Raw genomic sequence first — 27,927 nt, 5'->3', positions numbered from 1 at the left:
CAAAGAGATTTGGATTTTCTGGTTTTAAATTTAGATATTATTTGCAGTGAGAACTGATTTAATTTACAAAAGTGTTTAGAGTTCTAGATCTGTTCTTAATTGTTTGAATCCTAATTTATTGATTGATTTAATATTTCATAATTTCCTGAGAAATTCCCTAGGCTTAGCTTTTTGATCCATTGAATTTACAACAGTTTTATTTAATATTTTTGCATTGCTTATCTTTATTTAAATCAATTTGTTTAGCATAATTATAAAACTCTATAATTTATTGTGTAGTCTTGAGTCCTTGTGGAATTCGACCCCTAAATACTGCATTGATCTCTTAATTTGAGAGAGTAGCTCTAGGGTAAATTTGAGCATATCAAAAACTCTCAAGAAAGTTATTTTGTCAATCTCTACATGTCATTTCGTTATATGCTACACTCGCCATTTCTAAAGGAATAAATAAAAAACTTATATCGTCATTCTATAGCTATCTAATTGCAAGTATATGTCAATATGTTGTTATATGATCCATTCGTCATTCCTCGATATATAAAAAAGTTTGAAACCGGAGACAAGTGAAAGGCACGTTGACTTTTTTGTTGTTTTTGAACGAGAGTTCCTTTTGTGTAGTCTGTTAAAAAAAATTGAGGGTAACGAAATGCGAATATATAGCAAAAAGTTTTAGGACAAGAACTGAAAAAAAGCACACACACACATACAAAAAGCGACGACACCAAAACCAAAAAAAAATTAGGTATAGTTCTGCGTCTACATTAAAGTTGCTATGCACATCATCAGCTGAAATGACTCGGTCAATATCTAAATCTAATTAATGTTAGGAACACTTTTTAAAATAGGTAGGTTGGAATTAGTTATATACTATGCAATATTGTTATCCTTGATAATTGACATTGAATCATATTTTTACACGTTTTAAGGAAATTACTCGAGATACAAACACTTGGGTTTTGTTAATTTGATTAAGATCTACCTTCACTTAAATTTTTAGTTGGTATGTGTAAAATTAGACTGAATTTTACTTTTTAGAGCTCGTAAAAAAATGAACAAAATTAAGTTACTACTATACATTAACGTAACTTTTTGATAATTCTTTTGATTTACCCATAATCTGAAACTATATTTTTTGAGACAGCTCTATTCATTTGCCATCAAATAATTTTTCTCCTAATCTTTTTGCTTTTTGATGCGTACATAACAAATGTGAAAGAAAAGAAAAAAAACACTAATGGGTTCTAACATCAGAATTACGACAATTCCGACACGACTCATTATGAAACAACCCAACCCGACAACACAAACACACCGCATCGCTCTGATTTCCTCCGAACAACTCGGACCCCCACCGTCTATTCGACTCAGCCGAGTCAACAACACTCACCTTCCGGGTCGTCGACTCGTACCGATGATGATAACTCTTCGTCGCTGCTGGTCCGACGGAGAGCTCCAAGTTGAGCACCCAATCGTTCTCGTTACCAAAATCTTTCTCCGACGTCGTTCCACTGCTCGTGCAATTATTGTTATTATGAATACCAGAGATTTCTTCCCCAAGGACCGGTTCCGGTTTAACCGGTCCGGCGAAATCGAGATGCAGAGGCTCATCGTTTTGAAGAGACGACGAAGACGGAGGAGGAGGAGGAGGCAATACAACTAATGATGCAGCAGATTCGTTGATGAGACGGTGAGTGTTTGGATCGATCCCACGGCTGAGAAGCTTTCTCTTGATGTGAGTGTTCCAATAGTTCTTGATCTCGTTGTCTGTTCTTCCTGGTAATCTCCCAGCTATCAATGACCATCTTCAACAACACCAAAATTCTCAAATTCAGAATTTTTTAAAAATGTTTTTTTTTTTGGTATTGAAGCAAAGTTTTGTAAATTATGGTTATAGAGACTACGACTGACTTGTTACCGAGCAAGCTATGGAGCTTGATGATGAGTTCGTCTTCATCTTCAGTGAAATTGCCTCTTTTGAGATCTGGTCTTAGATAATTCATCCATCTCAATCTACAACTCTTACCACATCTCTGTAATCCTGCACGTTCAGTTGGTAAAAATTTTAAAATGAAAAAAATCAAATCTTTATTTGGATAGAAATATATAAGTGTACATGTATGTGTGTATAAGTGAAAATAAATAAGTACCGGCGGCGCGAGGGAGAGATCTCCAGCAACCTTCACCGTGTTTACGGATGTAATCAACGAGAAGCTGATCTTCTTCTTTAGTCCAAGCTCCTTTGTTCATGTGTGCTTTCTCGCAGCATGGTGATCTTCCCATCTCTCCTTCCTCTTCTTCTTCGATCTATCTATCTTTACGTATCTTATTATGTATATGGAGGAAGAGGGGGAATTTGGTGTTTTTATTTTTGTGTTTTGAAGGAAGAGAGTTTTCCTGTAGAATGTTTTCGTTTTGAATGTTATTTATAATAACTAACTACCATTATTTTATTACTTACCAAAGTTTTTCTTTTAATAAAAAAAGTTTTGATCTAACAAATGAAATGATGTATTCTTTTAAAAGAATATTGTAACAACAACCAGAAAAACAAATTGATTGTACACTCACAGGATGAACGTGGGAGTTTGAGTTTCCTAACTTTTTTTTGTTTTCTTTTTAGATGTAGATCGATCGTACGGGTTTCTTTGGTTATTGACTTTTTGGTTCTTTACATCATCTTGCTAAAGAAAAAAAAATCATAATAATAATTTTACATTTTCCACAATACTATTAGTCTATTACAAGTCATTATAACATCACTAACCCAATCTTATTGCTGCATCATTAAAGATAGATTTTTAACTGTTTTTTTGTTTACTGCATGATGATTAAGATATTAAAAAAGTTAGAAATCTAAAATTAGGGAAGATGTTAAAAAAAGGAAGAAGAAGAAGAAGAGAGTAGATCTGGAGAAAGTAGGTAGATAGATTGGGGATGGGAAGATGAGTAGGTAGCTGTCTTTTTTAATCTGAGTACTCAACTCAACCCTTTCTCTCTCTCTCCCCCAATCACTCTCTCCACACGCTACTTCCTTCACGTACCTCCACGTGTCCTCCTCTCTTATGATTTTTTTTTTTTATCACATTCTCTCTCTTTCTCTCTCCCTTGTCTCCTCGATTAGATTAGTTGGATAACTGAATTATTGAGTTTGGGCATGTGTTGTTAACTTTGTTTGGTCTTCTTCTTCTACTGTTTGTGTGTTGTGTCCGTTAAATCTTACTATTAAAAATAAAAATAAAAACACCTTCACAAACGCCACTTCTTATTTAACGACGGTCCAGTTACAAAGAAAACTAGTATTACGCAACAGTTTTTATTTTTTTTTATAATCGTGTGTGTAAGTCAACATGGGATGATTACTTGGAAACTTTGGAATGTCATCGCTATAAAAAACGCGATTAGATAAATTAATTAAGATCGCGTTGATGAATTCGTGTAAAATGTTAATGTTTTTATCTTACACGGCCCATACGTATTTTTTTTGTCTTTTGAACAAGTTATCAGAATTGTTGTCAATAATTAAAACTTTTAAAGAGAGTTGAATTTTTTACAATCTGAGCTTTCAGAACGTTTACTAACAATCCAATCTGTTCACTTACTTTAATTTCTTTCTCAATCATAAACAATTTTTCAGAACTATATATTGCTATATTAATCTTGAAAGATGTTCTTTTTTTTTTTTTCCTTCTATCAAATATTCCGTACAAGCTAACTACTGTTCAACGTTTTCAGTTTAACTACTGTTCAATGTTTTGTGGGAGCCATAAAGGCTATGATTAAATAATTTAAGAAAAAAGCATAAAAAATCCTTCTGTTGGTACCCATTAAACATTGGGCCGTTACTTGCAAGCCTCAACATGGCTAACCGCAAACAAGCTTCTAGTTTTCCTCACGCTACACGCCAAATGCCAAACGTTGTAAACCACTTCTTCTACCCCCTTACTGCGAGTCTGCGACTATGAATTGAATGTCTCGTCTTGCTTGTGAATATTTTACTACGTTCTAAGAAAATTTCGTCGGAGGTTATGGTTTTAGATTTAGAATCGAAGGCTTCCGCATGCACAAAAGAATCTGACAAAAACGCGATTCAAAGAAGAAGATAACATCGAAAGCTCAACTTTTTTTTAAGAGACCAACAATAACTTTTCAAGTAAAACAAAAAAATGTGACTATCAAACGCGGTCATTAAAACTCTGTTAGGTTCGCGTCCTTATTGCTAAAACGCTTTGTTTATGCGGTTCTCTAATTCTATGCAACACACTTTATCTTTATCAACGTTTTTAGAAAGCCTTAATGCAATTATTCACATCCTGTTGAAAACATATATAATATTCATGACTTGTTCTTAACATACAAGTTACTCGTTATAGGAATATAGTACAAATTAAAATATAAATTATGTAAGAGAAAAACAACTATCGTTCCCCTCTCTGTTCAGGCGTCAAGCCTCCCTTGCCACATTTAGGACAACTCTTCATACCAAATCCTTGACAATCGAAACATCTGCACAATTTCAAAATCTCAAGTTAACTCTCCTTTAAGTAGTAGTCATCATTGAACTGTTTTGACATGATTTCAAAACTATGTTAGACTGTTAGTTATTACTTACTTCCATCTCTCAAACATATTTCCATTCTTCTTATTTTTACCTGTTCCCTGAAGGCAAGAAAATAATTTTCTTCATACATATATATGCTAAACAGGATACAAAGTATATGCATAAATTTAGAGTAAGAAAGAGTAAAATTAATAGGTATGGTTTGGAAAAACAAAACAGAATTGAACATACACTAAAAGAAATAGACTCATCACTTGAAGAAGATATTACGAGTATCATCTAATAGTGAAGACTAAATTAGTACCTTGCAACCGGGGCACTCAATTGCTCCTTTGGCTCCACAAGTCTCACAACTTTTGAATATCTGTTTACATAATAAACCTTGAAGAACTAACATTGCAGTGATGTATATATATGTGTTTTTGAATATAGATAGATGTCGTGAAATCTTACCGAACCAAAAGAGAAATTTCCAATTTTTCCCGCAGAAGCTTTGATGGAATCTCGTCGGCCTGAAACAATTTGTCTTTCAAAAGCTTGAATCTTTGGTTCTAGAGATAACTCACTACAACAAAGCGGAAATTTCAACATTTTTGGAACTCAAAATTGTAAGAACTAAGAAGTAAAATACATATGCACGTATAATCTATGCATATATGTGATAGTGAAATATGGATGGTGGAAGAAAGCTAAAAAAATTGCTTGGTCGTGGTTTGTGGATATTGAAACGGATCATGTGGAGGGAATATGTTGACTTATCGCATATTATTTCCTCGACAACAATATATGCAGTTTTNTTATTTCTTAGACAAAAATATACGCAGTTTTAAAGATATTTATTTTTGCGTGTGTACAAGTACAATACACTACGAATGTCAAAATGTTCTTTATTATTTTATAACTATTTTATCTACAATATTAGTGAAAATGGTTTAATTGATCTTTTTTACCTCACAATATTTGTTTATCTAATTGTATAAAATATTATGAATTTTAGTTAAATTGTTTGTATTACTTTATGAATATATATTATTCATACATCATCAATTTTTTTACCACTTATAAATATTTACAAATTGTAAACTATAAAGAACTTCAACTATTACGTATAATTTTTTTTTTTTTTTTAACACTGCATACGTATAATATTTTCTTAAAATTTTTTAATTAACAATAGGATATCACTTTTTAAAAAAATAAAGAAAGTAGAAACAGTGAACACGATCCAAAACTAGAAAAGTACGGAAACGCCCCTTGTCTGTTCGGATCGCAGATGATCGCCTGAAACCATCGCCGGCGTCAGAGAATCACGATCGTTTCCTCCAGAGAGAGAGAGAGAGAGAGAGAGATTGAACTGTTATGGCGAAATCGGAAAACTCAACGGCTTCTACTTACTCTTCTTTCGCCAAGATTCAACCGTCCAACGATGCGGATTCCGATTCCGATTCCTACGCTCTCGAGAAATTCAAGCTCTACGAAACCAGAGCGGTAAGCTTTAATCGATCCGATTCAGCAATTGTTTATCAATTAGTAAGATCGCATCAAAATCTATAGGCACTCTGACTCTCTATATGAGGAAAAAATTGTGTTGTTGGAATGATTTAAGGAAACCCTAAGATTGAATTTGCAGGAAGGATTAAGTTTTTTTTTGGTTTGGCTGTTTGTTCTTTGCAGAGGTTTTATCTAGTTGGGAGTGATAGGAATAAAAGATTCTTCAGAGTGTTGAAGATTGATCGTTCAGAGCCATCTGAGCTTAACATTAGTGAAGATCCGGTTGTATACTCGCCTCAAGAGATCAAGAGTCTGCTTCAACGTATCGCTGAAGGCAATCGTGCCACGGGAGGGTTGGCTTTTGTGGCCAAAGTCTATGGAATTGCTGGTTAGTCGTGGGGGAAAGCTCTGTGACTTGTCTTGTTTGTATCTTTGGATTTTGTCTTTTGGAGCTAAGTTTGGTTAAACTTTGTTGTAGGTTGTGCTAAGTTTATGGAGTCATACTATTTAATATTGGTGACGAAACGGCGACAAATTGGTTGTGTATGTGGGCATGCGATATATGCTATTGATGAAAGCCAAATGATCAGTGTTCCACATGCAACTATTCAATCTGATGTTGCGAATTCCAAAACTGAACTAAGGTACATTTCCGAGGAATTTAGATTGCCCTTTGAAGCTCGGACTTTTATATGATTTCACAAAGTTCTTTTTGATTTTCCTTTATATGCAGGTACAAGAAGCTTTTGTCAAGTGTAGATTTGACAAAAGATTTCTTCTACAGTTACACTTATCCCATAATGCAGAGCTTGCAAAAGAATGTTTTATCTTCTGGTGAGGAAGGGGTGCCCTATGATAACATATTTGTATGGAATGCGTATCTGACGGAGCCTATTCGATCAAGGTGCAACAACACTATTTGGACACTGGCGTTAGTTCATGGGCATTTTAAGCAGGTATTTGTAGGTTCTTGTCGCTTCACCAATGTACTTTTAGGTTTACTACCAGGAGATTTTTAAATGGGTCTTTATTATTTGGTGGTTTACCCCATTATGCAGATAAGGCTGTCGATATATGGAAGAGACTTCAGTGTTACCCTAGTCTCCAGACGTTCTCGACACTTTGCAGGCACACGGTATGAAATCATTCTAATTAGGCCTCTCATGGATGACAATTTCATAGTGACTGTTTCAATTTTCTAAGGACATTTCTTAGTAGTATCCTGTATCTTTGGGAACTTTCCTTTTTAATAGCGGCTTTGGGAACACAGTATTGAGTGGCATGAACTCTTTTAGACTACCTTAAATGCTTATATCTATTGTTTTCTGTAAAATATGTGGCCTTTTTCATTCTGTAAAAGTTTCGTCGCAGTTACTTGAAAAGGGGAGTGAACGATCGTGGAAGGGTTGCAAATGATGTTGAAACTGAACAACTTGTTCTTGATGATGAAGCTGGATCATGCAAGGGAAAAATGAGCTCAGTGGTGCAGATGCGAGGGTCTATTCCACTCTTTTGGTCGCAAGAGGCCTCCAGATTTAGTCCTAAGCCTGATATTTTCTGTGAGAAACTAACGTAACATGCGTCTGTTATCTCTGCTAGACCATTTTAACGTGCATGAGGTTATTGATCTACTTATCTTCTTATGGATGGCTCCTGATGTTTGTATTCTGGTTTTTTTGGCCTCAGTACAGAGGTATGACCCTACATACGAGTCAACCAAAATGCATTTTGAAGACCTGGTGGATCGATATGGGAACCCAATTATCGTGCTCAACTTAATCAAGGTCGATATTTATAATGTCCTTTTTATGCAAGAGATGGTTATGCCCTTCGTACTTACAGATAAATATCCATGGAAATATGCAGACAGTTGAGAAAAGACCTAGGGAAATGGTGCTAAGACGTGAGTTTGCAAATGCAGTGGGTTATCTAAATTCGATTTTTCATGAAGAAAATCATCTCAAATTCATCCACTGGGATTTCCATAAATTTGCAAAGAGGTAAAATGGTGAGATTTTTTTCCCCACCTTTAATCTGAACTCACATTGCTTTCTGTTTTCCATGTTATAGCAAGTCGGCGAATGTATTGGCTGTTTTGGGTGCTGTAGCAAGCGAAGCCCTTGATTTGACTGGATTATACTTCAGTGGCAAGCCTAAAATTATTAAGAAGAAGGCTAGGCAACTTAGTCATGCTAGCACTGCAAGGTGATTGTTGTGATGATACGGCTGCTACTTACTCATATTTAATCAGAAATTTGGTTTGTATTATAAACTGCCATATGTTATTCTGCGCACTGGCTATAATAGAGATAGTGACTGCAGGGAAACTTCTTTGCGTGATCTAAGAGCTTACTCTGCGGAACTTTCAAGGGGCGAGAGTGCAAATGATATACTTAGCACTCTTGCTAACCGAGAGAAGGAGATGAAGCTAAGCCACCAGAAAAAAGACGATGGAGCTAATTCTTCAGCTCCTCGTTACCAAAGTGGTGTTCTGCGTACTAACTGTATCGACTGCTTGGATCGAACAAATGTAGCTCAGTATGCATATGGTTTGGCTGCTTTAGGCCGGCAGCTTCATGCAATGGGTTTGAGCGATACACCTAAAGTTGACCCTGACAGTAGCATAGCTGCTGCACTTATGGATATGTACCAGAGCATGGGAGATGCGCTTGCACAACAATACGGCGGCTCAGCTGCTCATAACACTGTAATAATACCACTTTTTACGTTTGACCAGTTATTCTTCCTTTAAAAAACGATTGCAATGCTTATTCAGTAATATCGTTTAATGGATTATAGGTTTTCCCAGAAAGGCAGGGGAAATGGAAGGCCACGACACAATCTAGAGAGTTTCTCAAGTCTATCAAACGATACTACAGCAATACCTACACCGATGGCGAAAAGCAAGACGCCATAAACTTGTAATATACTTCTCGTTCTTGCGAAATTTTATTATTTCTAGTTTTCCAGGGATGTAGCAATAGGATGAAGGCTTTTAGAGTAAGTTTTTGAGTTATTGCTTCATTGATGATATAGATAGAAGCAACAGTACCGTGGCATTACCACTATTACCTTAGGCATTACTGATAATATCAATTACCGATATTGGATCCTCAGAGGAAGTGTTGGCCACAAACTCTTTTTTCTTCGTTTCTGTTTTCTTTAGTCCTAGTTACTAATGACTTTTTTTCTGAGCAGATTCTTGGGGTACTTTCAACCTCAGGAAGGAAAACCTGCACTCTGGGAGCTGGATTCTGATTATTATCTCCATGTGTCAGGGATTGGAGATGATATTTTCCCAGAAAGCGGGTAAAATTTACATTTAATAAAACCTAATATATGTCAGATTATGGGCTTACTCTTCATTTTAGGCAAATAATATTTTGAGTTGGTGCCTGAAACTGGATGTCAGTTCTAACCAGTTCAGGGAATAACAAAGATATTCAATTAAATAAAGATCATAACCTCTGGTTGCGTATGATAATCTAATTCTGGGTCTATTGCAGTATCCAGTCCATTCCTAAACCCATGAGTGGTATTGGAGTCAATCTTGCACCAGTTCCGGCTTTCAGAGATGACTTCTCACGGAAGAAGCTGACTTCGTTTGACAAACTGATAGAGCAGACATGCAGTTCAATAAAGAACGTGAGGCTTTGTAGCGAGACAGACCAAAGACCAGGTGGCAACACCGGAAGCACTGGTGTGGCTCCTGATGCAGCGTAATGATCCTCCTGAGGCGTTTGCCTTGACTTTCTTTTTCGTTTTAGCCTTTAATAGGACTTTTATTCCTTAAAGAAAGTAGAAAGATGGTGTATAGTTTAGAAAATAAAATAGATTTTTAATTCAAACCAAACCATGACTTTTTTGAGTCTTCACTTATTTTTCATGACTTTCTTATCTGCAGTGAGATTCAGCTCAAGAGCCCTAATTGGCTGTTTGGTTCAAGAAAGCCCGAAGAGAGTGTCTCTGCCACAAAATCTGGTGCAGACGGTAGTGAGATAGGAGTGACCTCGAGTGAGCGAGTCAACGATTTCTGCAACTTGGACTGGCTTTCTGAGTCCAAGGGTCATCAAGAAGATATATTTAAAAGGTACTGATGTTCCTTTTCTTCTCTCTGAAATGTATACATCCTTCAGAATGCATTTTTTAAATTTTTTAAATTTTGGTTATTATTGGGAAACTCAAATTGAGTGATACCCTCAACTATTGACGAAACCATGATCTAACACCTCAGATGCAAAGTGGTTGTGTTCTAAAAATCCAGATTTCTTCTCCATTGCATCAAATCACTTTTGTTGCAATTATTTAATTTTATAGATACCTATCGATTACGTCAACCAATGAAGCCAATGGTTGGTATGGTGGTACTCTCCTCGGTGACCAAGATGAAAACAGCGAAGTTTACAGACATTACGCCCAGTTCTGTCAGGTTCAGATTCTTTTACCTTGCTGAAAATGCAATCCATAAGATTGATGATAGATTGCAAAAACACAGCTGAAAATTTTCTTTATTTTATGATGCGATTTAAACAGTGCCCAGCGATGGAACCGTTTGAGAACGATCACGAGTTAGAACAGGACTTTGCGGAAGTTGTTCGCATGAACACAGTTGATGTGATGGACATTGGAGAAGATGAAACGGAGATGGAAAAAGCTTTAAATAACTACGCACATATCGGTAGCGATCTCGGGATCATTCCAATGCAATGCAAAAACTTTGCCGTGGATCCTTGTTGGCTAGCCAGATGGCTCGTCGGAGATGATAAGATCCCAAAGGTCATTTAATCATGATACCAATAGTTTTGCCTTCAACAACATAACGTCTCACGCCAGAGACACTTATCTTTTCGTTGCATGTTTGTGAATGTGTTTGATTGTGCAGTTTGTGTAGATATATATAAAAGGGAACAAACCCAAAGCAATATTTTTGTACCCAAAAAAAATTGCTGGTTTATGATTAAAGCTCACGTATAATACAGAATATACGAATGATTCAACCCCAGAGGCAAAAACTATCCTTCGCTCTCCTCTACAAAGTTCTCCACTTTCTTTGATACACACTACAACAAATATAAATCTTTGTCTTTTACACTTACAGTAGCATATCTGACTTGGCTGGTAATCTCTTAAAGAAATTTGCAGGTACTGAAGGCATTCTGCTCCTGAACCGTGGATGGCGCAGCATGAACAGCCCGATTATGATTGCAATCACCTGGAATGGTGTGACGTAGATAAACACGGCCCAGATCAGTGCGAAGACGATGAATAAAGCAGTTGCTCTCGGGTCTCTCCAGCTAAGTAGAGCTTGGATTCTCTCCCCTTGAGTCGCCAGATCGCCTACGACTGTCTGAACTCTACCACCAACGCTCCTAAGCCGGTCATACCTCATTCTGACAATGTCTGCTGGTCTGCTGGTCGGGAAAGTGTCAAACTCCTCGTCAAGCTCGTCTGGGTGTGCGTTATCTGCTTGGGACACACGAGCGTCCATGTGAGGTGGGTGTCTTGGTCTGTACCGGTAATTCCACATGCCTATCACAAAGAGGTAGAGGAAGACTGTGGGTAAAATCAGTTCTGGGTAGCACACAAGAATCAAGAACAGAACGTGAACCAGGCATGTTGTGATCGGGTTTCTCCATGTGCAGATATCGTTGAACCATTTGCAGACCAGAGTGACCGAGGAGAGAAGCGACATGATTCTGCTGAAATTAGCTTTGCTTCTCCTGAGACTGAACATATGGTAGTCTACATCAAGCATATACTCCACAACCTCTCGTCTCAGCGGTGGCTCGGACCTTGATAGTCTTGTTGCAACTATTTGCATCGCCTGATGCCTAAGCAAGTCGATATGCCTGACCGGTATCGGTTGAATATAATGCATTTTGGGTAACAACGGTCTTCCATATTGTGCCATCATGTTAACAAAGCCAGTGCAGGTGTACCTCAAAGCTAGCTGAAGCTCACCGTTCTTCTTTAGACCACCCGGTGTAAGAACCAGCAGAGGGTAGTAATGAGTGTAAACCCGGTCTGTCTCCAGCGTAGATAACCTGACTCTAACTTTCCCAATCCTCTGGTCCTTCCAGTCACTACCATCATTGACATGACCATTGTCAAACACTCCAATTGTTATGACGGTGCAAGGATCATGAACTTCCCAAGTGTACTGCTCATTCCACTTAGGTGTAAGCGCGTCTAGAAGAGTCCTCGTTCTCACCCATTTGTTCCCATATTTCGCCACACAATAGGGATCAGTCATTCTCCCATCTTTAGCTTTCATAGGCATCAAGTTCCTAGCACTGAGAATCCCAAGCTCAAGAATCCCAATGCTCGGCTTCCTCAAATGCTTTGAAGAAGGTTGAAGATCGCTGCTGAAATGCGTGGACTCGTCAAGAACATGGTACCCTGCTTCTATACAAACCCGAAGCAGAATCTTACTAGAGAACTTCTCTTTCCTTTTCTCATTCTCTTCCTCCATAGACATCGAATGTCTTTGCAAGTTAAACCAACGTGGATCAGGCATTTTCCCAACCTCTTGCCTCACCGGAACATCCCTCACAGGTATAAAAATCCTCCCCAATATCTCATCTTTCCCTGGACCAATCCTATCATCAACCGAGACCATCACCATATCTTCAAACGGCTCTGACACAACAAACATAAGCTCCTCATGCCACTGAGGATTCATCGTCCGCATCTGAGGCGTCCTCGTAGCTCTCATCTGATTACCAGCATGAATCTTGACAATCGCATCAGGTACTCTCCCTTTATCAGACGGAACAAGATCCTGAGCTTCCATCACGTGAATTCTCAAGTAATACAACTTCGGCGAGAAGTAAACTTTAGACCGCGTATTCGAAAGGTTCGAGTGACTCACACGGTGAGCATCAGAATGCCAAGCGTCTGGAAACGACTCGTCCGCTTGAGTCCCCATCCACACAGCAAGCATAACCTCACCTCTGTTGGTCTTCATCCCTTTCTTATCCTCTAACCTGTACCACTGTGGAGCCAAAGGACTATCAGGTGGAACTCTAAGAGGAACCTCAGTGAGATCAATCTGAACTCTTCCCACGAAATCATCTTTAGTCAAAAGATCTTTATCTTTCACAGTGACTTCAAGGAGATTAGATTGTAACCTCTCTTTAGAAAAAGCAAAGATCTGTTTCCAGATCGGATTCGAATTCTTCTCCAAATGTTTCGTTAAGCCTTTGTAGTTCCCAAGCTTCACTTCAACGTAAGGATCTAAGCTACCGGAAACATCCATCACGGGAAGATCTCGAGCTTTGACGACGCTCACGTAGAGGTAATGCATCTGCTCGACGAGATCGTAAGTGCTCGAGGTTTTATCTCCGCTGCTTCTGTAATAGTACGATTGCCTCATACGAGCTGCTAAAGGAGGACTTGTTTCAATCAGCTGAAACTCTGGATTCTGTCTCGGAGGTTGCATCTGCATTACTGCTCCGGGCGGTGGTCCCGGAGCTCTCATGAAATCTGACCTAAACTCCGGTTGATTAGGAGGAGTGGGATAAGCAGGTTTTGATTGAGACGACGGCGGTGGAGGAGCAGCTCCTCCTCCGCCGTGGTGAGCACCGATAGAGTGAAAAGTCCTCGATTCTTTCTCTTTCTTTTTCGTCGGCGGCTTCATCGTCTCCATGTGAATCTCATCTTCAAACTGCTGGAAATGATTCTGATTCTGATTTTGATACTCGTGAGATTCGAATCTCACTTTCTCCTCTTTCGTCACTTTCTCGGAAAAATCCGGCGGAGGAGAAACGAAATCGCCGCCGCCGTCGGAAGAAGGAACGGCGTAGATTCTAAGAGCGATATCGCCTTTGATGTGAGAAAACAAACCACGTTTATCTAAAGGATACCTCTGAACATCGGAATCAGATTCGGATAAAGGAACAACGGCGCCGGAGATTTTAACACGGCCGAGAAACTTGCCAGGCTGTTGGTTATTATCACGGCGGTCGTCGTAAACGGTGACGTCGATAGTTTTGTTGTTCAAACGGTTGTTGAAGTCACTACCACCGACGTTGAAAACGAGCTTCTCGTTCCACTGAGGGTTTAGATCTTTAAAACGAGTTTGCGTTCTTTGTCGCTGCTCGTCGAACTCAACCTCTACGAACGGACTCGCTGAGCCTTGTCCGTCTTTAGGCATCAAATCGCTCGCGTCTACGATTTCTACTACTAGTTTGCTCATCCTTTTGAAAAATTTAGTATCTTATTAAACTCGGTGAAGAAGAAGAAGAAGAGAGAAAAACAAAAAGCTCCGGCGAAGAAGAAGAAGTAAGAAGAAGAGAGATGAAACTAAGAAGAAAGGAGTATCATAGCTTTGTTTTAAGTTTGATGTTTCGAGGAGGAGAGAGTGCTAAAAGAGGAGTAAAACTCGGGGAACAGAGAAAGAGAGAGAGGTCAAGAAAGAAGACGTCATTTTAGTCCATTTCTTTTTTGTTTGATTTCTCCCAAATTTTATCTTTTTAATAAGTATATATATAGTTTTTATAATAATATGGTAAGGAAATAGACAGAAACGAAATTGGGATATTGTCAAGTTGAATAGTTTTGTTGTTTTTTTCTTCTACTTAAGAATATTCTTTGATTATTTGCTTTAATGAATCATTTGGGTTTGAATATATATTGTCCTCGTCACCAAATTATTCGTACGTATAAATGGAATGATTTTATACAAATGAAAAGAAATGAGGAGTAAAAAAAAAAAAAAGAGGAATAGGGGGGGGGGAGTGAGGTGGAGTAGGGTCAGAAGAGACGTACCATCGTTGTCTTGATGGACGAACGTGGTTTTGGTGGTGGTGGCCATTGCTGCTTTGTTTGCATATCCTAACATAATTAGAAAGTGGACTAATCTTGTTGTTTTAATTTGGTTTAATTTAATTTATTATAAATAGTTTATTAAAACGACAACAAAAGGAAGAAATATTCGTTTTATGTCTATGTGAAATCGATCGTTACCATCATGTGATCTATAATATATAGGCAGGCAATCATATCAAATGTGAAAAATTAACAAAAACTTTATTTTAAATCGTTTTCTCATGGCTGTATGTCACTAAGTCTGGTTGAATGATAATTAAATTTGAAAAAGTGGTTAATGTTTTAGCGATGTTTAGTTTTTTGGATGGACTTTATTTGTTTTGAAGCTAGAAATCGTATTTTTGTTTATATGCTTCTGTTAAATATTAATTTAATAGTACATCATTCATTCAATTTTTAAGTTTGTATATTAACAAAATATCTATCCAAATTATAATGAGTCACAAGACTCGACCAATGTACCATAAATTAACTGAACAATTAAGATTGTGTTGTTTGTTTGGTGAATGAAATCACAAATCTATTCTGAATCCATAGATGTCTCGGACCACATGACAGGGTTTGCAATATCTTTTTTCTTTTTATAAGTTTTAGCATTTATATGGGTTTTCTTGTTTTTCTCTTTCTCATTCTACATGGTTTACAATTGATTGTTTGATTGTTTTGGTTCCTTGTGTTAGAGTATATCAGTGTTTGTTTTGTAAACATATTACCAGTTCTGAAAAAAAATTTAGTATAGTTGTGAAGTTAAAAAAAAACATGTTTCACAGTTTTTTTTTTTATGTAATTTTTTTTTTACTCATTTCCATTCAAAAGATTTACTTATTCAATTAACGAAAACAAAAACGTTGAATTTTCATTATCTTTTAAGCTTTTAGACTTTTTATTTTCTTCTATGAGAAAAAAAAAAGAAAAAAAAAAGAGACACACTTTTATTTGATTGGATATCTCGTTTTCAAGGAAAATCGGTGTTACCCCATCATGAAATCTACAGAACATGGTGTCATGTCCTTTACCCTTAAAAGTAAACCTGTATTGTTGTAACATCACCAATTGTTTCCTAACTTTTTTTAATGGGTGGATTTCAGACCTTTTTTTTATAAGAGCATTAGAAAATTTCACTGTTCAAGAAAGCGGTTTAGGCGGCCGCCTAGGCGCCGTCTAGTCGCTAGGCGTTCAGCAGACGTCTGGATGACCGCCTAAACCGCTTAAAATTACATTAATTTAATTTTAATATTTATTTTTATTTTTAACTATATATATTTAAATTATTAAGTTTTATATCTTTATACGTAATTGTAAATGTTTATATATTGTTAATATAACTTAAATAAATGTATTTTTCTTAATTTTGTTTATAATTTATAAAAAATTTATTTTTCTAACATATATTTGTACATAATTTCATATATATAATGTTTTATGTTGTAAACGCCTAAAACGCCTAAAAACCGTCTAAGCCCCGATTAGACGTTTTAAGCGCTAGGCGTTGGATCACCGTCCAGATACCGCCTAGCGATTTCTTGAACACTGGAAAATTTCATACCTTTAGTTGATACATTTCTTTTCTATAAAGATTCGAGTCATTCCACACTTGATAATTCATTTGTTGGATATGTCAAATGTGTATTTCTGTATAAAAAAAAAAATCAAGCAATTTAAATTTTAAACCCTTAAAATGTATATTCATATTTATTTATTGTTATACTGACTGAAGTATTAATCACATTGATATCATTAGTTAATTTGGACGTTCCGTGGAGACTACGGACAAGCGTTGATCGTTTGTTTGTGTTAGATAGAGACTTTAAAAAAAGAATTAAACAAATCTTAAAAGACATAGGAGTTTGAGATAATCTAGTCAAATACAATCTTGTTCTCATCTCCTCATGTTTTGTCGGCAGTTAAACATTTCATTTTTCATCAAAAACTGGTTTTAATACTCTTTTACAAGATTACGTGCACTCTCTCATAAGTCCATAACTCATAACTCATAACTCATAACTCATAACTCATAACTCATATCTCGCCTCTACTTCTCTCTAAACTTACCTAAATTAACCCTTTTGAAAACTTCAAATTTTTTTTTCTTTTTGTTGCTGCCCGTTTGTCGTCTTCTTAGTGTAGTTTCTAATTAACTGGCTTAAAACTACCACCATTTACTGCCAAAGGTGGTCGGCTACAAAATATTTTCTGCCTAACCTTGATTTTGAGTCAAGTCCAAAAGTTTATTAGCTTTTTATGGTTTTTCATATTTGAAATTTTAATTGATTAATAAGAATTTAAATCTGTTGTTTCTAAAGTAATTGTGTTACACCTTCTAAAATATTTTTGTTTTTATTAAATCAAAGAGGATATTGTCCGGTTATAAATAAAGATCGCTAGCTACCCACTGCAACTTCTTTTTTTTGGAGTTTTGCTTTTAAAGTCAACAATGTTCTCCTTCGGAGCTAAGGCTCAATTATTATTTTATATCATTTAATTTTTCGTTTCACTTAACATGATTTAATGGGGACATCTTTTTTTTTGCCACCAAAGTCCTCCCCTATATATTTCTAATCCTACGAATCATCCGCTCCTTAAAGTATATTTTTGAAGACGTTTCCACGATCGATTTGTGACAGTGACACACACCGATCGCTGATTTTTCAGCTAAGTTTTTGCATATCCGAACACTTCTGACATGGATTCATACAAATCAATTCACTAATTCTTACGAACCTTTTTAATCCAAAATATAGCTATTATCACGGTTACGGTCAACTAGTGAAACAATTTTAAAAATTTACAATGTTGGTGTTACTTTGAAAAATGACACTTCTAGGTAAGAAATAAACTAAAAGAAGTAATAAGCCAAAACCCTTACTAGAGAGTGGTTTCTCTACTGTATCTCTCCATTGATTGGCAATTTGGCATCAACGACCATAAATTTCGTAAATGAGATTAATATATGGGCCTATGAGAGAGAAGGAAAAAAAAAAAAACTAAATTGAGTGGTAAATAAGAAATGAATAAATGATATCTATTAAATTTTGTTAGGAAAGTTTGGTAGAAACTCACTAAAAACCAATACTATCATGTTCTGGCATGAAATCAAACACGTGGATTGGTCGGAGATGTCTGAATTCACAGTGTTAGTAGTTAGGGTAGCAGCATCCGAGAAAAGTAAATCCAAAGCAAGAATATATTGTTCAATACTTCCGATTTTAGTAACTGTATGCGCAACTCCTACGTCTTTACTTTACTCATCCATGTCAAGACTCAAGATATATATATCAATTTCATCATATTTGAATCCATTTTTCTATGCTTACCGTCAAATGCACCATATTTTAATTAAGCGGATTGAGAAATGCTAAATAGATTTATGTGAATGGATGCATGAGAATTTATAGTAAATTTCAATTTTTTACTTTTTGAGTTTTGATCTAAAGGCCCTAGAGGCCTAGATTAATGATGCACTATTTTGTTTTTAATGTTTGAGTTTCTTTGGTAGAAAGAAAGATGCAAAATGAATGAGAAGTAGAGTAATTCCTTAAATTTACTTTGTTTTTTTTTTAAATGCCATTAAAAAAATTACTTTGTTATGTTTTGTTTTTTTTTTTCAATAATGCCATTAGAATTATAAAGAACTATTATTAAAGTGTTTCTAACAAAATATTACCGTGATCCAAGAAGAAGTACGCACCAAAATAGGTTAGATTCTAGAATGAGTTGCTCTTAGCTGTTCGTAGCCTAATCTCCTCTGATCCCTTCGCTTAGATTTGTATGGTTCTCGGCGCCTTTTATGTTTTTTTTTTCTGTTTCAATAAATAATTAAAATAAACGATCGTGGGTTTGATCGTTTTCCTTTTCTTCTTTCTATTGTTACCTTTTAATCGTCCTATCGCTTTCAAAAACAAAAAAAAATGAGAGAAACCAAAAAATGTATCATTAAGTTTTAAATAGAACCTATATGTATGCGTTGCATTCTGGTGATCTGGTCTGTAATGTGGTTGATGTGGGCACTGTGGTCAGTCATTTCTCAATAATCGTCCAATAATCTTAATTAACAATAATTGTAACAAAAGTAATAAACAATACAATAATGTCAGTAAAGTTTTGTTTTTTTGATAATTTCGTTAATAATGTCACTAAAGTTGCAGAGCAACCAAGATTTACATATCAAATATATATTTGTCGTATGGAAAAAAAAATAAGTATTAGTATTAGTGTATTTATATGCGTGAGTGTTGTTGTGGGGAATCTGCAAAGGAAGATACAAAGGTGGCTGGTTGCTTTATTTTTTTCTGCCTTTTGTTTTGTTGTCGAAGTGCCTCGACGCCACATGTAATCCCACATGCTTGCTACCTCCTCCTTTTTTGGTTTTTTTTGATACATATATCTCATCTCTTTCTTTAACATGTTTCTAGTTGAAAATTTAGAATCAACTGCAAACAACAATTCATAGTACAGTGTATAACATCAGTTATTGATAGAATAATATATCAGTTCTAGAGTAACATTGAGATTCACATTCATGATTATACATATGTTCTAGGTGTTGAACCGATGTAAATTTTTTTCCTTCGTTGTTGTTACCAAGATGTGACACGCACAACAACGACATCAAAACTATAAAATTGGTCAGTTTTAAAACCTCACTATATTTTTTTTTTCTAAAACCTTAAAGAAAAGAAGTATTGTTCAACAGTTCTTATTATAATCGAATAACTAGAAACTGATTGCGTTTATTTTATAAGAACCAAAAAAAATTATTTTTTAAAAATAATCTACATCCGTAAACCTATAGGAAAAAAAACTTAAATAAGAAAAAGTGATATATATATATTTGATGATTTATATTCTCTTTAAGAAAGGGAGATTGAAGCTATCTTGCATGCAATTTCTTTCCCTTTCTGTGTCAACTTTTGCCGGCCACTCGGCGAATATCCCTATTTCTACTTCTACTCGTCTTTAAGCCCTTCAGATTCTATCCAAAATCCCATTAGATATACTCATCTTCCTACAGTCTTAACTATTCAACCTCGAAACATTTCTATTTCTGGCTTCTTCTTTTTTTCTTTTTCTTTTAGGAATGAATATTCCATGAGATTCGCAGAAGTTTATTATGCATCATAGACATCTGCGCTTTTAAGTCCATATATATTGGGCCTACATGTAAGAATTTAGGCCCATCATCAAGTTTGATCATTGCGCACCGTCTTAGGTGTGTAGGAAACGATATTGGAGAAGTTTAACTTTTCCTCCTAGGATGACACGTAAATATCCACGTGGTGACACGTGTTAATCAGCATGGTAAAACACTGAAAGTTTGTAAAAGATATGCTGAGCTTATAGCCAGCCTATATAGGAATAGGATGATAACAAAACTAGTAAGTAATACTAAAACTATCAAACGAGTCAGCGACACGAAGTGCTAAGTAAATATGACAAAACTTTTGGTCTTGTGTCTTGTTTTGAGTGCGTTATTGATGTTGGGCCATTGCACTGATTCGGAGAGTGAAGTCATCGTCAAAGACGGCCACCGCGTTGTCGTGGTGGAGTACGACAGAGACGGCAAAACCAACACTAGAGTCTCGATTCAACCGCCGGGAAAAGAAGAAGAGAAGAGAAGAGACAAAGGAGAAATAGTGTTTGGGAATGCGAAGAGGGAAACGTCGTCGTCTCATTCAGAAGAGAAGGAGCGTGAACACCACGTGTCTGCAGGGGAACTCGTATGCGATGCTCTCGGTAAGTGTAAGCACAAGATGGCGACTGTGTTGAGGAGATTGAAGGACCTAACGCCTGGTGACGAACTATTCGATGAAACTCCCAAAGAGACCGTCGCATGTGCGGCACGTGACGTGGAAAAGAAAGCTTGTGAAGTCGAGGAACCGGTGAATGAAAGGGCCACAACGAAGGCTCATAAGTCCCAAAACGTTTGGGAGGAGGCAAAGATCGCGGTGAGGGGGATAGGGACTATGGTTGGCAAGGCGCTTGGGCTGTCGAAGATTGGGAGCGTGGTAGGTCTAGTGGGGATCGCGGCGGCGTACGGGATGTGCGTGTGGGTGACGTTCGTGTCGGGCTACGTGTTGGGGTCGGTTCTTGGGAGGCATCAATTCGGTGTGGTGCAGAGCAAGATGTATCCCGTGTACTTCAAGGCAGTCTCTGTAGGAATCCTGATTGCGTTGTTAGGACACGTCATCAGCCGGCGCCGGAAGGTTTTTACCGATGCGGTGGATATGTGGCAAGCCGTTAACCTCTTGTCCTCGATCTTGATGGTCGAAGCTAATGCCTCATTTGTTGACCCACGAGTCACCAAGGTTATTTGCTCCTAATTCCTTGTTTTTGGTTTTTACAATAAAAAATGAAATTTTCGTACTTTAAAATATGTTTGCAAGCAATTAGTCTTCGCTGATGATGGAATGCTTAAAAATAGAATGAGTTTGTTAGATCAATTTAAATAGAAGAACCAATAAGTCCTATATGTATTAGATTTTGACAAAATTGGTTTTTTTTTTTTAGATGTGAATGAAATTATTATTAGGTTTATGCAACATAATATTGATTTCTGTGTTGTGAAACAGGCAATGTTTGAGCGGATAAAAGCTGAAAAGGAAGATGGAAGAGGACTTGACACGTCAGAGTCAGAGTCAGAGTCAAGTGAAACAGCGGCTAAAACCATCGGTAAGAAGAATAGAGAGAAGATGGACGAGGATGGGGTGAAGAATAGTTAAATGTTTGTTTTACATAATATCTCTCTCCATGTTTTGAATTATCCCTTGGACCCTTGGTAATTGGTAGAATGAAAGGAGAGTGTATCTGGAAGTTCCCATCACTTCCTAGATTCTTGTTTATGGTGCAATTGGAGCAACAAGTTCAAAACATCTAGATTCTTTGTTTTTGTTGTATGATGATGCATGTAAAGTAAATTATCTCGGATTCTTAATGTAAAATAGTTTTTTAATAACTAAAATACTTTTTGTAGACTCCCAAATCCTTTTTCTAGAGTCTCTATATATACATAAGAAACCAATACTGTGCTAGCATAATTTTACATAATTACTACTTGAATACATAATTTTTATTATATATTTTCTGTTATTAGTCATAATCTAAACAAAAACGAAATCTTTAGTTTTTATAACCTGTATATATAAATATTATTGTAATAATCTTCAATGAATATAATTTCTTATAAATTCATTTCCTTATAAATGAACCATGTAGAATAATGAAGTGAAGGGCATAAAATTTAATATATTAATAATATTGGAAATCAATATTAGAAATAGATTTAAGTAAAAGTTTTCAATTTAGTGTGCCTATATATACATAGTTGGAGGAAATATTGCATTTAGATAAGATAACAAAGATAAATATTTAGATATTTCCTTTATAAAAAGGACTTAAAATATACATTTAAATAAAAGGTCACTAATTTATGACAAAAAAAAAATTATGACAGAATATAATAATTACATAACAAATTTTGTCTTTTCTGGTCAAACTATTAATTAAGACTGTTGCAAATTAAAATGAAACTTATTTAACAATAATTTGACAGTTACAAAGACATAAGTTTTTGAAAAATATTAAAATATTTATTAATATTATATCTACATTTGACTTATTTAAACAAATGACCAATATTTTAGCATTTAAATAAATAAACTATAATTGTCTTCATTAGTTTTTTCAATTTGTTTGCATCGTGCAAAATGTTGAGAATCATTTTTTATTGATTTAAACAGTTTATTTATAGAATTGGGTAAAATCGATTGACAATCTTCTTCTTTTTTTTTTTTTTTTTTTGTGAAAACAAATTAATTATTAATTTTCTACACTACAATATAATCAATCAATTGTCGTAGAAGATAATAGAGAATACTTTTTTTCTTGGTAAGAAATAAGACAGATGATTTTCTATCAAATATAAAGCACTATTGGGTGGACTGAAAAAATCAGAAAATTAAATTAAAATAGCAAACATATAAGGAAGAAAATCTTCCGAAATATATAACAAATCTGGTCATAAACCAAAATACATATGGTGTCCATTTTATTTGAACATCACACGAGACCAAAGAGATTTATATAATTCTCCAAATCCTTCTTAAGAATGCAAAAGCAAATCATAGAACATAAATCTCAACACCATTAATCCAAACCATCTTAATATGAAAACAGTTAAAAACGATGACATTAATAGATATGATAAGAAATAATTATTTGATAAGGCTAATCTCTCTTGATGATGGGGGCTCCTGCTTCCACAGCCTTGATTCTCTCTCTGATGGCTTTGAGCTTCTTGTCAACCACCTCGGCTGCTTTTGCCAGTTCCTCAGAACAATCAGTATCGGTGGTTAGATCACTAGTCGAAGCCATTATCCCAAGTTTCATCGCACGAGTATACCACTTCTCCTTCTCCAACCTCTTCTCAGCGTCCTGGATCATCTTCTTCATCAGATCCTTCTGGTCCATCATGTATTTGGTCTGTTTCTCCACCGGAAGCTCGCTTAACCTGTCAAGAAGAGAACGAACCTCGTTAACGTTTGGCCAGAGCTCAGGACCATCCTTGTACTCGCTGTAGATGATGGCACAAGCGGGTAAACCACACAGAATGGTCAATTCGTTGATCTTTTTCAATAAACCATCTTTGCGTTTACGAAATGTAACACGCCGAGTGGCGTTGTCAGCTATCAATTGGTGTGTTACTTTTCTTCTACCCATGGTGAAAAAAAAAAAAAATATGAAGAAGAAGGAGAGGAAGATTTGTGTGGTTTTAGAAACTAGATGGGTAAAATGTTATATAGAGTTTCTAACTTTGATTTTTTTTGGACTAGGTCCACAAAATATGTTACAACAAATTATAGAAAGGTACTTTTTGATATAAAAACAAATTATAGAAAGATTGTTACAGAAAAATACAAATAAGTTTTAAGGAAAAATATAGCTATAAAAAGAGGTTTCTAAATAAGAAGATTTATATCAAAAGAAGTTTTCATTTTATTATGTGTCATTTGTTGGTTGGTCTAGTGAACCTATAAAAAAGGAAGGTGATATTTGCCTATTAATTTTCCCATTTATGTTTTACCATGTTATAAACTTTTTTATATCTTAAAATTGACCAATCAGAAGAGCCTCTGATGAGTTGTAATGTTGTATACACATATATTTTCATAAATTGCCTGTGTAAAAGATAGCTATTATTATTTATTATACGGACGACAAAAAAATATTGTATCATACCAGCAGAGTAGATGACACATGTCTAAACATTTTAATTGGTAATCACAAAAGCCTATACTAAATATGGTCTATGGACGAACTAAGAAAAGTTAAAACAAAAAGAAACAAAATTAAGAGACATGAATATTAAATTAAAAGAAATCTGTGAAAGTTTATGTAATTAAATTTTGTTTTTACATAATTAATTATTTAGACGAGTACCTTTAGATTTTTTCTTCAATTACATAATTTGTATTAACTATTTTCTTCCATTATTAGTCATAAAAGCGTCTCTTACATTACTACTTTCAACGTTTCTATTGTTTAACCTGTATATTAGTGTTTAACCTGTATATTAGGCTTCTGTGACTATTGACTCAAATTTTTTGACTATCATATGTCATTCACTCTTATTGGTAAAATAATAGTTTTACTAGGTTCATGCTAGAGCACGGGTTGAAATTCATTTTATTTGTATTGTAATTTTTATATAAAATATAATTTATGTGATTGTATTTAAAAGTTTTTTGGATAAAACATTATGCAATAAAATCATATGGTAAATATAATGGCATGAAAAAGATACATATTTTGTAAGTTGTATATTGTTAATGATTCTAGATATGTATCCGTACTATAACACTGGTTAAATGTTATTTTATACAAAAGTTTGTATATTTTATATTTTAAAATAAAATTTTAATATGTTGTATTAGTTTATGTATGTGAAGTTATTTCAACAATGTATATTCTACATCATGACTTGAATATCTTTATAAGACATAATTTTGTAAATTTGATTTTTAAAAAGTGAGTTATTATATTATGAGTAATTTAATATATTGTTTTACTTTTTGTTTTAATATACTTGGTTTCTTGAAATTCTTTTCTATTATAGTGACATATTATTAACATTGCTATAACAAATCAATTTAAAGTGTTTATAGTTTCTAACTTTTATATTAAGTTTCAATATTTTTAAAATATTTCAAAATAAATTATTTAAAATTATATAAAATTATAAAATTCAACAAAAAATAGGAAATCGAATTTAAATATTAAAATTTTGACCGTTACTCAGTAAAATTTTTAATTCAATAGATATTATTTTTAAGGAATAATATTACTAAAGCTTGAATATTTTATAGATTGAAAATTTTATTTTTGTTTTTAAAAATTCAACTTATGTATATCTGGAAATAAAACTATTTTTAATTATAATAAATAATATGATAATTATTTGTTTCACAAAATAGACTCATATATAAAAATGAGAGGTGAAATATAATGATAATTAACAAATTAATATGTTAAGTTAGATATCAAAGGATTTTATTTGATGAATAATTTAATAAAAGAAATTAATATGGTAAGTTAGATGATATTAAATGATTCTTTAAATTTTTTTTCTTTACATTTTTTGGAAACAACGTGCTCTAATAATAAAACTAAGGTTGCACCCACTATTTAGCTTATAACCAATTAATCTATAACCTATTTGTAACCAACTTATTAAAATTATATAGTTTACAAAACAACGTTATGTACTTCCGTTTTATTAACACATGTAATATGAAAATACGTGTTTACAACACATCATAACCTCCTCTAGAAAAACTCTATCTCCTGTTTCAAATAACCTTAATCTAGGGCTAGGGGAACTAGGGACATATCTATTTCTATTTTCTCGAAAAGAATCTTTGTTTTGTCTTTCTCAGTTATTGGATTGGTCTAATATAAAACAAAAAAAAGGTCAAACTTTTTTACTATTGTAAAAGTAAAACATATATGGGAACAGTAATAGACAAACACGAATTTTCCCAAAAATTGTTTAAAAGTAAACCTTTAAATTGTTTTAACAAAAAAAAAATTAAGGTAAAACATTATTTGCTCAAAAACAAAAAGCGCTTTTGTGATGAGTGATGGCCAATGTTCAAGAAAGTACTCTAGACGACCGCCTAGACGCTCAACAGACGTTTAGATGACCGCCTGAACCGTTTAAAATTATATAAATTTTATTTTAATATTTATTTTTGATTTTTAACTACATATATTTAAATTATTAAGTTTTATATCTGTATATGTAATTATAAACATTTATATGTTGTTAATATGAGTTAAATAAATATATTTTCTCACTTTTGTTCATAATTTATAATTTTTTTTATTATTGTAACATATATTTTTATATATTTTTTTATATATAATGTTTTATGTTGCAAATGCCTAAACCGCCTAAAAATCGTCTAAATCCCGACTAAACGCTCTATGCGCTAGGCGCTGGGTCACTCTCCAAATACCACCTAACGCTTTCTTGAACACTGGTGATGGCATATCAAAATTATGACAGACATATATGCCATTTATCATAATATGGAATGTCATAAGTAGACTCCCAGCCCAACGCAAAAATGAAAAAAAAAAAAAAAATCGATAACAAGTTAACAGAACAACCAATTGGAAATCTGTGGAATGAAAGAGGCTAATAGTTAGATTAATGAACGTACCGTCCCACCGAAGGAGTCCTTAAACATCTGCAACCTATTCTGACCGATTTGGTAGATCTTTTCCTTCTACTGTCGTTAACAAAGAGAAAACAAAAGACAAACATTAGATCTCCATCTAGTGTTAGTGTTATAACAGTTTAAAAATTGGAAAAATTGTTGTAGACAGTCTAAATTGCCAACATCTTCTGTTGAACTAGTGACAACAATACATACAAACATCTTTTTGGTGCCATTGCTATCTTTTATCTCCGGTGACACCCACAGAAACAGATCTAAACTTGAACAAAGAAGATATGGAAAGTGGTGATATGAAATGAATGGTAAATAATTTATTTATGTATTTAACAGTTAGGCAAAAAAGTTGTTGTTCGTAACGCCATTTTCATGTATGACACGTTGAGTTTTTCTTTTCTTTTTTTGTGACGCGTGTTGTAAATCTATTAATATATAGAGATTTTTTAGATAAAAAGATATGATGATATGGTAAAATAAAATGATTGGTATATAATATATTTGTTTATTTAGTGATTAAAAAAAGTTATTTTTGTAACGTGAAACTAATGCATGACACATTGAATTTATTTAGTAAAACATGTTGGAGTGCAGTGATATGATTATGAATTTTAATTTATATTTTCTAGAAGTGTAGTTGCAAAAGACACTTTTTATAAATTCAATGATGACATAAATACAACCATATGAAACACTCTTAGACCATGGGCAACGCCGTCGATTCGGGCCGTCCCTGGTTTTTTTTGAATTTAATTTAATTATAAAAGGCCCATTATCGAAAAAACGGTTCTAATTATAGGACGTTTTTCGTCCGTCTTCTTCGCCACGTGGTCTATTCTGATTGGGTGTCGAATTCTCTAGGTTTAAACCAAAAAAATTTGTCGAGACAAATTTTGTTCGACTTCTTTCTTCTCTCAACGGCGACGACAAAGGCGATACACATCCTCGACGATATCACGAAGGCGAGGGTTAACACAAAACAGAATGTGAATCGAGTCTTCTTCTGCAAATCACTCTCTCTCGGATGACCAAATCCTTCTTTCACTCGTTCCACTCTCCGATTCACTTTCTCCTCTGCCTCCGCAGCTTCTTCTTCTTCTTCTCCTATCCGTGCGATTCATTACATGGCTTCCGATTCCACTCAACCCGGAGATGGTTCCGTCCCTCCTCCATCTCCTAATTCCGCGGCGATTCCCACTTCTTCCGCTTCTTCCGCCATCGATTTCCTCTCTCTCTGTACTCGCCTCAAGGTAAGCTTTGAAAGCTCTGCCTTACCATTTTTTTGCAAAGATCCGGTGGATTTTGTGGTTATATACA

General features: G+C 34.7%; 7 protein-coding genes across 8 annotated transcripts in view; 3 read left to right on the top strand and 4 right to left on the bottom strand.

Moving 5' to 3' along the window:
• On the bottom strand, positions 1,125 to 2,420 carry LOC104756609 (transcription factor MYB3). Its single transcript, XM_010479220.2, has 3 exons — positions 2,148 to 2,420; positions 1,909 to 2,038; positions 1,125 to 1,802 (listed from the first exon to the last, which is right to left on the bottom strand). Exons 1-3 carry the CDS (start codon positions 2,278 to 2,280, stop codon positions 1,232 to 1,234), a joined length of 834 nt encoding a protein of 277 aa, XP_010477522.1. The 5' UTR covers positions 2,281 to 2,420; the 3' UTR covers positions 1,125 to 1,231.
• Positions 4,309 to 5,288, bottom strand: LOC104756608. The gene is made up of 4 exons (XM_010479219.2): positions 5,012 to 5,288; positions 4,863 to 4,922; positions 4,610 to 4,656; positions 4,309 to 4,503 (listed from the first exon to the last, which is right to left on the bottom strand). Exons 1-4 carry the CDS (start codon positions 5,147 to 5,149, stop codon positions 4,416 to 4,418), a joined length of 333 nt encoding a protein of 110 aa, XP_010477521.1. The 5' UTR covers positions 5,150 to 5,288; the 3' UTR covers positions 4,309 to 4,415.
• On the top strand, positions 5,754 to 11,011 carry LOC104756606 (phosphoinositide phosphatase SAC1). The gene is made up of 16 exons (XM_010479217.2): positions 5,754 to 6,046; positions 6,233 to 6,437; positions 6,528 to 6,693; positions 6,783 to 7,005; positions 7,108 to 7,184; positions 7,421 to 7,608; positions 7,736 to 7,833; positions 7,916 to 8,049; positions 8,120 to 8,254; positions 8,372 to 8,756; positions 8,849 to 8,970; positions 9,248 to 9,358; positions 9,556 to 9,768; positions 9,954 to 10,139; positions 10,367 to 10,478; positions 10,583 to 11,011. The coding sequence occupies exons 1-16, from the start codon at positions 5,918 to 5,920 to the stop codon at positions 10,832 to 10,834; spliced, it is 2,736 nt and encodes a 911-aa protein (XP_010477519.1). The 5' UTR covers positions 5,754 to 5,917; the 3' UTR covers positions 10,835 to 11,011.
• LOC104756607 (FT-interacting protein 1) lies at positions 10,974 to 14,508 on the bottom strand. Its single transcript, XM_010479218.2, has one exon. The coding sequence runs from the start codon at positions 14,244 to 14,246 to the stop codon at positions 11,142 to 11,144; it is 3,105 nt and encodes a 1,034-aa protein (XP_010477520.1). The 5' UTR covers positions 14,247 to 14,508; the 3' UTR covers positions 10,974 to 11,141.
• LOC104756605 lies at positions 20,241 to 21,771 on the top strand. The gene is made up of 2 exons (XM_010479216.2): positions 20,241 to 21,183; positions 21,448 to 21,771. Exons 1-2 carry the CDS (start codon positions 20,308 to 20,310, stop codon positions 21,595 to 21,597), a joined length of 1,026 nt encoding a protein of 341 aa, XP_010477518.1. The 5' UTR covers positions 20,241 to 20,307; the 3' UTR covers positions 21,598 to 21,771.
• Positions 22,941 to 26,923, bottom strand: LOC104756604. Of its 2 annotated transcripts, none has more exons than XM_010479214.2 (3): positions 26,812 to 26,923; positions 26,599 to 26,667; positions 22,941 to 23,384 (listed from the first exon to the last, which is right to left on the bottom strand). In XM_010479214.2, the coding sequence occupies exons 1-3, from the start codon at positions 26,829 to 26,831 to the stop codon at positions 23,102 to 23,104; spliced, it is 372 nt and encodes a 123-aa protein (XP_010477516.1). In that variant the 5' UTR covers positions 26,832 to 26,923; the 3' UTR covers positions 22,941 to 23,101. The 2 variants fall into 2 exon arrangements, with proteins under 2 accessions (XP_010477516.1, XP_010477517.1); XM_010479215.2 differs by having other exon boundaries at positions 26,599 to 26,664; positions 26,812 to 26,922.
• The window catches only part of LOC104759358 (protein NRT1/ PTR FAMILY 5.15-like), a 5,603-nt gene continuing 5,410 nt past the window's right edge, over positions 27,735 to 27,927 (top strand). The window contains exon 1 of the mRNA XM_010482298.2: positions 27,735 to 27,846. Within this exon, the coding sequence (XP_010480600.1) occupies positions 27,735 to 27,846 (112 nt within the window). The remainder of the gene's footprint in view (positions 27,847 to 27,927) is intronic.

Source organism: Camelina sativa, chromosome 17 (genome assembly GCF_000633955.1).
Source record: "Camelina sativa cultivar DH55 chromosome 17, Cs, whole genome shotgun sequence".
NCBI lineage: Eukaryota > Viridiplantae > Streptophyta > Magnoliopsida > Brassicales > Brassicaceae > Camelina > Camelina sativa.
The sequence above is the reverse complement of the archived record's forward strand: the minus strand, read 5'-3'. Positions and strand labels throughout refer to the sequence as shown.

Bases quoted from the DNA above. Each gene is read 5' to 3' on its own strand.
- LOC104756609 (XM_010479220.2), bottom strand. From the start codon at position 2,280: ATGGGAAGATCACCATGCTGCGAGAAAGCACACATGAACAAAGGAGCT. The intron at 2,039-2,147 runs GTACTTATTTAT...CTGAACGTGCAG, and splicing joins ATCTCTCCCTCGCGCCGCCG to GATTACAGAGATGTGGTAAG. The intron at 1,803-1,908 runs GTCAGTCGTAGT...GTGTTGTTGAAG, and splicing joins CATAGCTTGCTCGGTAACAA to ATGGTCATTGATAGCTGGGA.
- LOC104756608 (XM_010479219.2), bottom strand. From the start codon at position 5,149: ATGTTGAAATTTCCGCTTTGTTGTAGTGAGTTATCTCTAGAACCAAAG. The intron at 4,657-4,862 runs GTACTAATTTAG...TCTTGCCTTCAG, and splicing joins TTGAGTGCCCCGGTTGCAAG to GGAACAGGTAAAAATAAGAA. The intron at 4,504-4,609 runs GTAAGTAATAAC...GAAATTGTGCAG, and splicing joins AATATGTTTGAGAGATGGAA to ATGTTTCGATTGTCAAGGAT.
- LOC104756606 (XM_010479217.2), top strand. From the start codon at position 5,918: ATGGCGAAATCGGAAAACTCAACGGCTTCTACTTACTCTTCTTTCGCC. The intron at 9,769-9,953 runs GTAATGATCCTC...TCTTATCTGCAG, and splicing joins GGTGTGGCTCCTGATGCAGC to TGAGATTCAGCTCAAGAGCC. The intron at 10,140-10,366 runs GTACTGATGTTC...TTAATTTTATAG, and splicing joins CAAGAAGATATATTTAAAAG to ATACCTATCGATTACGTCAA.
- LOC104756607 (XM_010479218.2), bottom strand. From the start codon at position 14,246: ATGAGCAAACTAGTAGTAGAAATCGTAGACGCGAGCGATTTGATGCCT.
- LOC104756605 (XM_010479216.2), top strand. From the start codon at position 20,308: ATGACAAAACTTTTGGTCTTGTGTCTTGTTTTGAGTGCGTTATTGATG. The intron at 21,184-21,447 runs GTTATTTGCTCC...GTTGTGAAACAG, and splicing joins TTGACCCACGAGTCACCAAG to GCAATGTTTGAGCGGATAAA.
- LOC104756604 (XM_010479214.2), bottom strand. From the start codon at position 26,831: ATGGCACCAAAAAGATGTTT. The intron at 26,668-26,811 runs GTATGTATTGTT...TGTTAACGACAG, and splicing joins ATGGCACCAAAAAGATGTTT to TAGAAGGAAAAGATCTACCA. The intron at 23,385-26,598 runs GTACGTTCATTA...TCTTCTTGACAG, and splicing joins AGGACTCCTTCGGTGGGACG to GTTAAGCGAGCTTCCGGTGG.